The following is a 14,338-nucleotide window of genomic DNA, read 5'->3' as shown; positions in this document are numbered from 1 at the left end:
TGGTGACGGGTGTCCCACAACGGGACTCGCTCCTGGACTAGACGGATGAGCTCGTCGTTGTCCAGGGCGAGGTCCTCCTCCCGCTGTGGAGCCTAGAAAAGAAAGACAAACATTAATCTTTGAAAGATTTAAAAAAAAAAAAATATCGATAACTAGCTGAAGAGCCCGGCGCTGCCCGGGCATAGTAACTAACTGTGGTTAGTTATATAAATTTAAAATTATCCTCCATCCCATAGTCCCGTGCCCATATTCCATCATACATATCCTCCATCCCATAGTCCAGTGCCCATATACCCATCACACATCCTCCATCCCATAGTCCCATGCTCATATACCCATCATACATATTCGCCATCCCATAGTCCCGTGCCCATATACCATCATACATATCCTCCATCCCATGCCCATATACCCATCATATATATCCTCCATCCCATAGTCCCGTGCCCATATTCCATCATACATATCCTCCATCCCATAGTCCTGTGCCCATATACCCATCATACATATTCGCCATCTCATATGCCTGTGCCCATATACACATGATACATGTTCGCCATCCCATAGTCCCGTGCCCATATACCATCATACATATCCTCTATCCCATGCCCATATACCCATCATATATATCCTCCATCCCATAGTCCCGTGCCCATATACCCAAACAAACAAACATACACACACACACACACAAACACACACACACACATACACACTTTGAGCCCTAGATATTGATAAACAATCCATGAAAAAATTATTTGTTTTAAATGGAAATAAATGGAAAAAAAACAACAAACATCGAAAAAAACAACCATGAAAATTTAAAAAAAATAAAATTAAAAAATACAAAAAAAAAAAAAAAAAAAAAAAAAAAACCAGACTAGAAAATAAGTAAAAAAAAAAAAACAAACAGTCCGTCTGTACTTACATCACGTCTACCCGCCCGCACTTGGCCTTGCTGCTCCTGCCGTTCCTCCGGTGGTGGTGGCGTGATGGAGGATGAGCTCTGAAAATTAAACCAAAAAAATTAATCACATGTGTTTATTTTTTCAAATCCATACGGAAGCATAGTACTCACTTCTTCTGCCTCTTGCCCTGTCCCGGGGACATATTCTTCACCAGATGAAGACATGCTGCAATAAAAAAAAAAAAGAGACATAAGTACATAGAAATGTATTGAAATTTCAGCCAGACATTAGGTTTTTCATACTTACATTGGTGCAGCTTGTGCTGTGTGTCCACTAGTGAGCAATCCTTAAAGTATTGTGGAATCCCAGTGCCCACACCATTTTATCACCTTGGTTCAATTTTGTTTTTTTACTGTCTAGACCAAATTTCAGTCATGTTTATGTAAAAAACGCATGCGCATAAAAACGCAAGACCATGCGCAAGTATTGCGCTCCCATAGGCTCCAATGTGGTGTTTTTGCGCATTCCGTGCGCATTCCGTGCGCATGCGTTGTTTTAACGAGACAGGGCGGAACCAAAAATGCAACATGTTGCGTCTGACGCGCCTGGCGCAAAAGACAAAAAAACGCATGCGCACGAAAGCGCAAATATGCGCAAGACCATGCGCACATCATGTAAAATATAGGTGCGCAGTGCGCATGCGCACTGGTGCGCCCGATGCGCTGCGCACAAAAGCGCTAATGTGAAACCAGCCTTAGGATGGAGCGGTAGTGTGCATGCTTGACCACGGCTCCATTCATTCTCTAGGCTTTTTTCAGTAGCGCCCAGCAGGAATTAATGGGACAAAGGTTAGGCAGGTGCACTGCAGATCCATGCTAACTAGGAGAAAAGTGCCCCATTGGGGAGAAAAACTCCCCGTCCTGCGATCAGTGCAGTCTCAGCGGTCAGTGAGTTATCGCCTATCAGATGTAATACCCGTCCGCTCCATTCCACTAATGGCCTAAGACTAAGGCCTTATTCACACCTCCACGTTTCAACACACACATGAAAAAACAGTGCATCATTCATGTGTCCGTTTTTACCATCAGTGTTTCTCATGGATGAATAAATTATAGAGCTTCTCATCTCAAGAATGCCATCCGTGTGGCCTAATCAGAACCTCTCACTCATGTCTCCAGGACTTCTCTTGTGCTGCACCAGTTTTCTGGAATGCACTACCCCAAACAATACAGTTAATTCACAGTATTTACACATGCCCCAAAAACTCATTTCTTTAGACTAGACGACTAGCACTTTGTACTTATACTGGCTGGTGACCGATTCATGCATGCAGCGTTATGAGTGCTCCTATTATATTAATGGCTGGACCTTACACGACAAGTACTTTTATTTTTACCTTTTGTGTCTCCCCTATTTCCTCAGATTCTAAGCTTGCAAGCACAACCCTCACTCCTACTGATATGTGTTGAACGTGTTACTGTAATGTCTTTATTATCTGTACAAGTCCCCACGGAATTGTAAAGCGCTGTGGAATATGTTGGCCCTATAGAAATAAAATTATTTTCACTAGAGAATCTATTTCCAGAGCGACATTATGAAAAAACAAAACAGATCACAGTACTGGAGGTAGATCAGGGTATCGATCTTTACAGTCTAGCTTTCTGAAAGATCAATTTTCACTTTCCTATTGTTCTGGAAGTTTTTTTTACGTCTGTTTCCACGATAGGAAGAACCGTAGAATGACTCCAGTAGAAAGCTAAAAGCTCAGGCAGATCTCTATGGATGTCAGATCGGACACAAGTCTCCCAACCAGAGTGTGAGAAGCCATCAGCTCCTGTCAGGAGACCCCCAGCCAGTCTGTGCATTAGCGGTCCTCGCTCACACCTATCTGCACAGACATCTGCAAGAGCCCAATAACACTATAGATCACATGTAGGACGTGATCTGATACGCTCAGTGACAAAACAACCTAGAATATATCCAGACATATCTCCTACATCAGACACGTCCTTTAGGCAATTACAGCAGCTCCAATTAGATTTGTTGATTTCATTAAAGGTCCAGACATCGCAACATATAACAAAAACGCCTTTCTCTGGCTGTTTACATACACGTCACCCACTAACCAGACCCCACATCACTGCTCCATCCATATTACACAAAGCAAAGCCAACTTTAGCAGATTTACTCCGCTCCTTAGGCACAAGTCCTATTAAATTAGAGATCAGGAGACAAGCACCTCGGCCAATGCAATCAAATCCCCTCCAATCCTTTGTTTCCGAACCACGTGCAACACTACCTGTGCCATGTGTCACCGCGGGCATAAGGCATACTTAGTAAATAGTGACATATGTGGATCGTACACAGAGCGGATACATACACATATACTGGGAGACCCTCACAGACCCCCACTGCTGCAGGATCTTACACCTCCCTGCCAATGCCGGGCATGGTCACCTACCCAAAGCTTGTTCTAAAGGAGCCATTTCCATTGAATGAATCCAGCTGCGTTTTTATGTGCGATTCCTGCATTTAGGCTGTGTGCCCACGTTGCGTTTTTTTCCTGAGCAGAAACGCATGCCCTTGCCAGGGAAAACGCACGCACTTCTTGACACGCGTTTTTGACGCGACTGTCAAGCGTTTTCCTATGTGTTTTTGCAGTTACAGTGTATGTATGTGGAATCGCATGCGATTCTGCACAATTAATGAACATGATGCGTTTTTTTTCGCAGCGGAAAAAAACGCACCATTAGCACAACATGTGCGTTTTCCATTCTATTACATTAGATGCTTTTCTTAAGCGTTTTCGCAGCAGAATCGCTTGTCTAAAAGCGCTGCGGAAACGCTTAAAAAACGCAACATGGGCACACAGCCTGAAGCATCCCATGGAAACATAATGGAATCCGCACATGTTGTGCTAATGGTGCGTTTTTTTCTGCTGCGGAAATGCTAAGCGGGGAAAAACGCAGCATGTTCATTCATTTTGCGTTTCCGCATACATTCAATTGTATTGCAAAAACGCATAAGAAAAGGCATGCTAACACACTTAACAAAAGCGTCAGCGCTTCACAAAACACGTGCGGTTTCCCAGGAAGAGGGTGTGCGTTTCCGCTCAGGAATATTCTGCATGGAAAACGCTAGGTGGGCACATAGCCTCAATCTGACATTGTGATGTGTGAGCGCAAGTAGGGTCAGCAGCACCCTGTATGGCACATGCCACCCTGCAGATGAAGGTCCTGTAGACACCGGATACATGGCAGCATACAGTAATATCACACCGTGACCTGTCACTACACAGGGGCGCCAGTGTCCTCACAGACTGCGCCATCACGTAGGATGCCCGTGGTGCCCATATGCCCTGCAGCGTCTCCGGGGTGCACACAATGGCAGCGCCCGTGCATGCCGTACCTGTATCCTGGGGTCCACCTCCTCCTCCTCGGGCTGCACAGTCTCCTGGCCTTTGCCTCGTATCCCCGTTGTCTCCATTATGCGGCAGACATACGAGTGAGGAGGCCGCCGGCACCGGAGGACGCAGGGCTGAGCTCACCGCCTCCTCCCGTCTCCTCGGTGCTCAGTCCCGGGCACACACTGAAGGAGCGGAGCCTGTGCGCCGCCGCCGAGAGCTGCTCGTAGCCTGGAAATGAGGAGGCAGAGGGAGGAGCAGCGCCGCCCCCTGGTCACTGCCGGCTCTCATCACACCGGGACCACACTCACTGGTCAAAATATGTGGCCGGTGTGAATGAGGCCTAACTGTGCAAAAATGTGAGCAATAAAACATACACATACATGGTCTGACTGTGACTGTCCTTCCCTCTATGCTGCCCAGATTGGGGGCTGCTCCTCAGTATTAGGCTATGTGCACACGCTGCGGTTTTGGCCGCTGCGGATCTGCAGCAGTTCTGCAGACAGTGTACAGTAGCATGTTATCCTATGGGATTTACGTTCTGCTGTGCACATGCTGCGGACTTTTAACTGCGGAAAAGCTGCGGTTTTGAATCCGCAGAAAGAAATGACATGTGACTTCTTTTCTGCAGATTCTGCTGCGGTTTACAATCTCCTCCATTGTAGAGGTGATAAACCGCAGGGGAAACCGCAGATACAAGTCCGCAGACCAATCCGCAGCGCGTGCACATAGCATTAGGGTGTGTGCACGTTACAGATTCTGAGGCGGATTTATCCGCAGTCTTTGACCTGCAGTTTATCTGCGGTTTTCCCCTGCGGTTTGACAGCTGTCATGGAGCAGGTGCCAAACCGCTGCGGAATCCGCACAAAGAAGTGACATGCTGCGGATTTAAAACCGCAGCAAATCCATGCGGAAAATTCTGCACCGTGGGCACTGCGGATTTCATTTTGCATAGACTTAAATGGTACAGTACACCGCAGCAGAATCCGCAGCGCGTGCACACAGCCTTAGGCCTCAGTAGTGTTTACTGTGCTCTATTGTAAGGTGACAGAACCCTGAACCCAGAACGATGTGTTTCTGAAATGCAAGAAACTGGCGAGAGTCTCTCGCCTCGATACCCGGCACTGCCGCCGGCGGTTCGGACGGGAGCGCTCACCTACATAGAAATACGTGCAGCCGCACACTCCGGTCCCGAGTGCCGGGTATTGAGGCGCGAGATTATCGCATTGCACTCGCAAGTGTGACCCCGGCCTAACTCAACAAAAGGAACAAGATTGTCCTTTCCGCATCTGGTGGTCCGGTATAAATAAGGAGGGCGCCAATTACCCTTTTTTGTGCTGTATCGGAAATAGCGGGGGGACATAGCGGGGGGATGGCGTCTGGGGAACATAAAGCAGTTTTCTGGCAGATATTTGCACAAATTGGGCCTTACCTTCAGTACGTCACACATTTTGTTCCCATTCTCCACAGTATGATCTTACCGCGTGTTTTAATTGCTGAGTTACGTCGATGTGTTATGTGGTATGACGCATCCTTTAGAACAGGCCCTCACAACATATGGGCGACGGGGTATGTCGTGCGGCCCACAGAGCTGTCCAGGATACGACGGCTCCTCCTTGCAATGTGTTTTTACATTTCAGACACGAATACATTTAATCGTTGTGGTGCCAGGACTGGGGCAGAGCAGCGCCCATCAGCCCCTGCCCCAACGTGTAGCAGCATGATGCGGTCAGCCCGCTGCTTACAGCCCACTGCTGCCAGCACTGCAAGGGCAGACATCAGGCTCCGGACAGCACTCCAGACCATGGAGGAGCTGAAGACGAAATATCATGGTATTTTAAATGAAAGGGGAGGGTTTAGGAGGCAATTTGGAACATCATGAGGGACATTATGGGGCAATTAGGGGGATTGTGAAAAGGGGATATTGTACAGCAAGGGGCAGTGGGGTGGGGGACTTGGAAAGGGGAAGAATGGGGGAGATATGGAAAAGGGCAGTACGTGGGGGACATTATGAAGAGGGCTGTGTGGGGGGCTTTATAGAGAAGGGCAATGTAGGGGGATAGTTTGGAGAAGAGCATTGTGGGGGGGTATCTTGCACAGGAAGCACAGTGAGGGGCAATTATTTAGGGGCAGAGCATGTGATATTTTTATTCATGGGCCAGTATATTTTTAAGGGCTCCGTGTCGGTGGGTGCTGCTGAAGATGGAGAAGAGGGAAGTTTTGAGAGACAAATTCTGGGCATGAAATATCATCATGGCGTCTGTACTACATGGAGACAAAAGAGAATCAGAGAAGATGTCACCTATAAGGTACCTCAATGTAAATATTTATTTGTGATACTGACTATGTCTCATCAGTACTGTGGTTCATGTATGGTCCGCAATCAGATGATGGGTGTTAACAAGAAAACCCAGCATCTCCTTTCCAATGTTAAGGATATACTGGAATTTGTAGGTTCATACAATACAAATGTATTTGGGTATGACCTGATACCACAAAAGAGAGAGAAAGTACATGCATAGACTAAGGATCACCACAAAACATAAAAAATACCAAAGTTTTTATTTTCAGACCAGAAAAAACACACACGTTTAAAACGTCCACAAGGACATACACTATTGATCCAAAATCAAGAATATAATATTCAAAAAATTCTCCACTGGCTACAAAATCTCTTAATATACAGAGTTAATGCATAATATCATATAGAAAAACACTGCTAGACATATTGCATGATACCATTCACACCTGAACAGCAGGAGATAAATACTGAATCTGGCAAGGACATAGTTAATAGGGCATAGCCTAAAATGCCTCTGACATGACCTGATATTGCAATTTATCCCTGTACTAAACTTGGTGTTGTTTACAAGTACTGATGGTGTTTCTTGCGCTGCATTCATGTAATGATGGTGTCCCTGTAGCTGAATTCATGTACTGATGGTATTTCTGGTGCTTTATTCATGTACTAATGGTGTTTCTGGTGCTGCACTCATGCTGACGGTTGTTCTGGCACGACATTAATATACTGACGGTGATTCTGGCACTGCATTGATTTTCTAATGCTGCATTTATGTACTGAAGATGGTTCTGATGCTGTACTGATGTATTGACGGTGGTTCTGGTGCTGCATTCATGTACTGACTATTTATGGTGCTGCATTCATGTACTGACTGTTTATGGTGCTGCATTCATGTACTGACCTAGGTCCATCAAGTTCAACCTTTCTCCACCAATTGTAGATTTTGTCACTAATTTAACTATAACATGCAATTTTTTGTGTATCAAGGAAATCGTCCAGCTCTTTTTTAAAAACTTTTTCAGAATATGTGGGGCGTTAACATTCTCCCGAGGCTCCCAGGACCTCTATTCGGGACCAAATCCCCTCCAATCGTTAAGAAAGAAGGTTCTTCCCCTGACTCTCTTCATGGCCAGAATATCTTTTACTTCAAAAACGTCATCGGCCCCAATTGGCTGAGGGGAAGGAATTGGAGCCGGGCGGAATCGATTAAGAATCACAGGTTTAAGGAGCGAGCCTTCCATGATGCGTCCAAGTACTTGAAAGGGCCCGATGTACCGGGGACTCAACTTGTAAGAAGTGACTTTCATGCGGATATGCTTGGTTGAAAGCCAGACTTTGTCGCCAGGATGGTATGGTGGAAGGTCCCTCCGTCTTTTGTCCGCATGCTTTTTTATCCGGGCACTGGAGTTCACGAGAGCCTCCCTGGTCTCCTTCCAGATTTGTGAAAATTCTAAGGCGAGAGTATCCGCTGCGGGAACCCCCAAAGACGTAGAAATGGGCAGCAGGACACCAGGGTTCTGGCCTGAGACCACAAAAAACGGTGACTTGGAGGTGGATTCATTAGGATGATTGTTATGGGCAAATTCTGCCCAAGGAAGAAGTGAGACCCAATTGTCTTGATGGGCGTTGGAAAAGTGACGCAGATATGACGTCAGAACTTGGTTAATCCGTTCCACTTGCCGTTGGTCTGAGGATGATAGGCGGAGGAGAAATCCAGAGATATACCCATAAGCCGACTGAGAGCTCTCCAGAATCGGGAGGTAAACTGGACTCCTCGATCAGACACAATCCGTTGAGGGAGACCATGCAGTTTGAAGATCTGATAGATGAAGATCTCGGCCAACTCAGAGGCCAAAGGCAAACCAGGCAATGTGATGAACTGGGCCATCTTGGAGAAGCGATCTACTACCCCCAGGCTAGTAGTACACCCAGAAGAGTGAGGCAGGTCTGTCACGAAATCCATGGCGATTTGCTGCAAAGGAGCTTCTGGGAGAGGCAACGGGTGAAGAAGAATGGAAGGCAGGCTCCTTGATACCTTGTTCTGAGCACAGGTCGTACAGGAAGCTACGTAATCTGTCACGTCCTGGCGAAGAGAGTGCCACCAGTAGTAGCGAGAGAGAAGCATGAGGATCTTCTTGGTCCCGACGTGTCCTGCAACCTTGGAGGAATGCCCCCAGTGTAGCACCTCCATTCTTTTGCTCTGTGGAACGAAGGTTTTGCCCGGTGGAAGAGTCGAGAGGCTCACGGGAGCCACGGTGATAACTTTGGCAGGCTCGATGATATACAATGGGACCTCCTCCATCTCAGGCGACTGCAAAGACCTGGAGAGTGCATCCGCCTTGGTGTTCCTATTCCCAGGTCGAAAATGGAGCTTGAAGTCGAAGCGAGAAAAATACAAAGACCACCTGGCTTGCCTGGAATTGAGTCTTTGGGCTGACTGAAGATAGGCTCAGTTCTTGTGGTCAGTGAACATAGTAAAGGGGTGAACCGCCCCTTCCAGCAGATACCGCCATTCCTCCAGAGCCATCTTTATGGCCAGCAACTCCCGATCTCCGATTGAATAATTGTACTCAGCAGGGGAAAAGGATTTAGAAAAGAACCCGCAGGGAACCAAATGCCCAGATGATGCCTGCTGGGTAAGAACTGCCCCTGCTCCGGTGGAGGAGGCATCCACCTCTACGACGAAGGGCCTACTGGCCACCGGGCGATGTAAGATCAGTGCTGACACAAAGGAGCGTTTCAGGGCAAGAAAGGTGTCTTCGGCCTCAGGAGGCCAGATGTTCGATTTAGTTCCTTTTCGGGCCGTGATGGGCTTGGTCACTGAGGAGAAGTGAGGAGCAAACTGCCTGTAATAATTTGCGAAGCCCAGAAAGCGCTGGATGGCTTTTACTCCGACTGGACGAGGCTATTTGAGTACGGCAGAGAGCTTCTCGGGATCCATCTTCAACCTGGAATCCGTGATTATATATCCAAAGAAGGGCAACGAAGTTTGCTCAAACAGGCATTTCTCTAATTTAGTCGATTCTCCCGAAGGCATTGAAGGACCAGGCGAACACTTCTCCGATGGGAGGATAAATCGGGTGAAAAGATGAGGATATCATCTAAATACACCACAACACAGGAGTCCAACAAATCCCGAAAGACCTCAATAACGAATTCCTGGAACACTGCCGGGGCATTGCAGAGTCCAAACGGCATGACCAAATATTCATAATGGCCATCCCGTGTGTTGAACGCCGTCTTCCACTCGTCCCCAGTGCGGATTTGCATCAAATTATAGGCTCCCCGTAGATCCAATTTGGTAAAGACCCGGGCTCCTGTTGTGAGTTCATTTTCCCCTTCGTCACTGAGGTCTGGTGAACTCCCTATTCTGGTAAAGGAAGTGTCATGTCGGACGCTGTTCACACCACAGCATCCGGCAGGCAGAGGTAGTTCCACCTCCAGCCACTATAGCCTCAGTGGCGCCGGCCTGATCTTCAGGCTCTCGGGGGTTAATCCTGCTGGAGACCAGGTTGGATGGTTAGTCACGCCCACGGTCTTTAAATAGTCATGCTGGCCTATGGGCGTCGCCGATTATAGCTTGTGTTTCATACCAAGTGGTTCCGGTCTGGAGTGGAGGTGTTCAAGAGAGAGAGATTCATATCTGGTGTCGTATGATCCGTCGTTATCCTTTCTCCTTCCCATATTTGTTTTTAGTTGTGCCCTGTTCACATTACTGTTTATTCCCGTGTGTGTGCGGCGCAGTGCAGTTTAAGTTCTCCCTGTCTGTCATTATTTGTGTGGGAGCTTTGGTGGTGACTTCTCACTGGGTGGAGGGTTAAGTGCAGGGCTGAGCAGGAGATAAGGAAAGGTCGGAGGCTCAGGCATTTGCACCTTCAGCAAAAACCCTGGGTTGAGGGTCAGACAGGGTTTCCCCTAGTAAAGGGACACCACAGGGGCCCCGGGTATTTCAGCCTTAGTTGAACTAAGCCCCCGTGACATTATAATCGGCCCACATTTTTTCAGGAGTCCATGGATCCATTAGATTCCATAACCCGCCAGTTGGCGGCGCTGTCCATACAGGTCTCCGAGTTGAATGGGGCAGTTCAGCAGCAGGGCCTGGTAGTAGCAAAGGTGCAAACGGCATCTGCAGGTATCGGTGCAGAGCCGAAGTTTCCGCTGCCAGAACGATTTTCAGGCGATCGCAGCAAATTTGTCGTATTTCGGGAGGCCTGCAAATTATACTTCCGCATGCGGCCAATATCCTCAGGTAATGAGGCCCAGCGAGTAGGGCTGGTGTTGTCATTACTGAGTGGTGACCCCCAAGCATGGGCATTTTCCTTACCACCTGACTCTGCTACATTTCATTCGGTCGATAATGTTTTTTCTGCCCTCGGGCTCATTTACGATGACCCTGACCGACTGGCTCTAGCGGAATCTAAAATCCGCGCCCTCCGCCAGGGGGAGCGCTTGGCAGAAGACTATTGTTCGGAATTTCGCCGCTGGGCTGTAGACACACAGTGGAATGACCCAGCACTGCGGAGCCAGTTTATTCATGGGGTATCAGGGAGGGTGAAACAAGCCCTCCTGATGTATGAGACTCCGGCATCATTGGAGTCTGCCATGAGTTTGGTGATACGTATTGATCGCCGTTTTCGTCAGGGGGCACAGGAGACGCTACCTCTGGGGGAAAACAGAGGTGCAGGTGTGGTTGAAGTAGATGAGTCCCCTGAACCTATGCAGATTGCTGGCGTGGCACAGGTTCAGCCTCGCGCTCCGGGAGTCCGGAAGTCCGGAGCATGTTTCTACTGTGGTAAAGGAGGTCATTATGTTAACGTTTGCCCGGTACTACCTAAGAGGGTCACACCGGCGGAAAACTGTTAAGCTCAGAGGGTATGGAGGAGACCCAACTGAGCGTATGCATATCCTCCATGATGGTATCTCAATGTATGCTCCCTGCCAAGGTTATTGTCGCCGGCAGAGAGCTACCTATATCAGTGTTTGTGGATAGCGGTTCCGCCACCAATCTCATAGATGAGGAGTTTGCACACACCGCCGGGTTTAAGATTGAAAAACTTCCTCACCCCATACAGGTGGTGACCATTAATGCTGTTCCCCTCCCTCAAGGGGAGATTACTGAGTTTGTGGCAGAGGTGAAACTCCACATTGGGGTCCTACATTCTGAGTCGGTTACATGTAGGGTCCTCCGTAATCTCCCAGCACAAATGGTCCTGGGTTTTCCATGGCTGTCCAGGCACAACCCGGTAATTGATTGGAAAACTCAGGACATAGTACAATGGAGTGGTTTCTGCCAAGACAATTGCTTGGCCACATGTGTGTCCGCCGTGACGCCCAGCCTGCCGGAGGCTTTGCAGGATTTCGCGGATGTTTTCTCTGAGAAGGGTTGCTCAGAACTGCCTCCACATAGAGCCTATGACTGTGCTATTAGGTTAAAACCCGGGGCCAAATTACCTAAGGCCAGGATGTTTAATATTTCTGGTCCTGAGAGACAAGCTCTGAAAGACTACATCGCGGAGAGTCTGAGCAAAGGTCACATCCGGCCTTCGTCCTCGCCTGTAGCCGCGGGGTTTTTCTTCATTAAGAAGAAAGATGGGGGGTTACGCCCGTGTCTGGATTTCCGAGAGTTAAACCAGATTACTATCCGTGATCCCTACCCAATGCCGTTGATCCCGGATTTGTTCAACCAGGTAGCGGGGGCAAAATGGTTTTCCAAGCTGGACCTCAGGGGGGCGTATAACCTCATAAGGGTCCGTCAGGGGGATGAGTGGAAGACGGCGTTTAACACTCCTGAGGGTCATTTTGAGAGTCTGGTTATGCCGTTTGGGTTGACCACCGCGCCTGCCGTTTTCCAACATTTTATTAATGATGTCTTTGCTCATGTCCTGGGGAGATTTGTGATTGTATACCTGGATGATATCCTCATTTATTCTAGCGATCGGGACACTCATTTGCAGCATGTTAGGCAGGTGTTACAGTTGCTCCGTGAGAATAAGCTCTATGCTAAGCTGGAAAAATGTTTATTTTTTGTCCAGGAGTTGCCCTTTTTGGGATATATTGTGTCCGCAGCTGGTTTTAAAATGGACACCGCTAAGGTGCAAGCGGTGTTGCAATGGGAGAGGCCGGAGAGTCTGAAAGCACTCCAGCGGTTCCTTGGGTTTGCGAATTATTATAGGAAATTTATAAAACACTTTTCGACTGTCGCCAAACCGCTCACGGACATGACAAAAAAGGGTGCCGATCTGGCGAACTGGCCTGAGGTGACTATACGTGCATTTGAGCGTCTGAAGAATAGTTTTGCTTCAGCCCCCATTCTGGTGCAACCAGACGTGTCTAAACCTTTTGTGGTAGAGGTTGATGCGTCGGAGGTGGGAGTGGGGGCAGTACTGTCTCAAGGCTCGTCCTTGAGCGAGATGCATCCATGCGCCTACTTCTCCAAGAAGTTGTCGCCGGCCGAACGGAATTATGATATCGGCAACAGGGAGTTGTTGGCCATCAAACTGGCTTTTGAGGAATGGCGACACTTCTTGGAGGGGGCGGCTCACCAGGTCACAGTTATCACCGACCATAAGAATCTGCTCTACCTGGAGTCGGCCAAGCGTCTGTCTCCTAGGCAGGCTCGCTGGGCATTGTTTTTTACTCGTTTCAATTTTCTTGTGACGTACCGTCCCGGGGCTAAAAACACCAAGGCGGATGCTTTGTCTAGGTGTTTTCCGGGGGGAGAACCTCGGGAAGAGCCGGTACCCATCCTCCAGAAAGGGGTAGTCGTCTCGGCTCTCACGACTGAGGTAGAGGCGGAGATTGCCGAGGCCCAAGAGGAGGTACCACCAGGACTTCCCGCCAACAAATCATTTGTACCCCTGCATCTTCGGCCTAAGGTGTTGAAGGAACACCACGATTCGGTACTGGCTGGTCACCCAGGGGTGAAGGGCACCTTAGAGCTGGTATCGCGTCGTTTCTGGTGGCCCAAAATCCGGCAGGACGTGGTCTCGTACGTGGCAGCTTGCATCACGTGCGCTAGGGCTAAGTCACCCCGAACCCGTCCTGCTGGCACGCTACAGCCTCTGGGGGTACCCAATAGGCCATGGACAGAAATCTCCATGGATTTTATCACTGACTTGCCAGCCTCGGCAGGGAACACGGTCATCCTGGTGGTGGTTGACCGTTTTTCAAAGATGGCGCATTTTGTGGCGTTGTCCTCTTTGCCCAATGCTAAGACGTTGGCTCAGGTATTTGTGAAGGAGGTGGTCAGACTCCACGGAGTACCGTCTGACATAGTATCTGATAGGGGTACGCAATTTGTGGCGAGGTTTTGGAAAGCTTTTTGCTCAAGGTTGGGGATCAAGTTGTCACATTCATCGGCGTTTCATCCACAGTCTAATGGACAAACTGAGCGCATGAACCAAAATCTAGAACAGTATTTACGATGCTTTGTGTCCGACAACCAGGAGGAGTGGTCTACTTTCCTTCCTCTGGCCGAATTCGCATTAAATAATCACCGCCAAGAGTCATCAGGAGAGTCTCCATTCTTTTGTGTGTACGGTCAACATCCTCAGTTTTGTACCTTACGTCAGGGTGACTCCGGGGGTGTCCCGGAGGAGGATCAGCTAGGAGCCCAATTGTCATCAGTCTGGAGGCGGGTGAAACAGCGTTTGTTGAGCATGAGTGCCAGGTACAAACGGGTGGCTGACAGTAGACGCGTGCCAGGTCCGGACCTGTGTGTGGGTG

At 48.6% G+C, this 14,338-nt stretch overlaps 1 protein-coding gene across 1 annotated transcript in view; it reads right to left on the bottom strand.

Annotated features, from left to right (window-relative positions):
• The window catches only part of SH3BP5 (SH3 domain binding protein 5), a 108,730-nt gene extending 104,148 nt beyond the window's left edge, over positions 1–4,582 (bottom strand). The window contains exon 1 of the mRNA XM_073569214.1: positions 4,317–4,582. Coding sequence (XP_073425315.1) covers positions 4,317–4,394 — 78 coding nt within the window. The 5' untranslated portion in view covers positions 4,395–4,582. The remainder of the gene's footprint in view (positions 1–4,316) is intronic.
• Between the last annotated feature and the right edge of the window lie 9,756 nt (positions 4,583–14,338).

Source organism: Dendrobates tinctorius, unplaced genomic scaffold, assembly GCF_039654945.1.
Source record: "Dendrobates tinctorius isolate UK_male_01 unplaced genomic scaffold, ASM3965494v1 ptg000005l, whole genome shotgun sequence".
In the NCBI taxonomy this organism is placed as follows: Eukaryota; Metazoa; Chordata; class Amphibia; order Anura; family Dendrobatidae; genus Dendrobates; species Dendrobates tinctorius.
The sequence above is the reverse complement of the archived record's forward strand: the minus strand, read 5'-3'. Positions and strand labels throughout refer to the sequence as shown.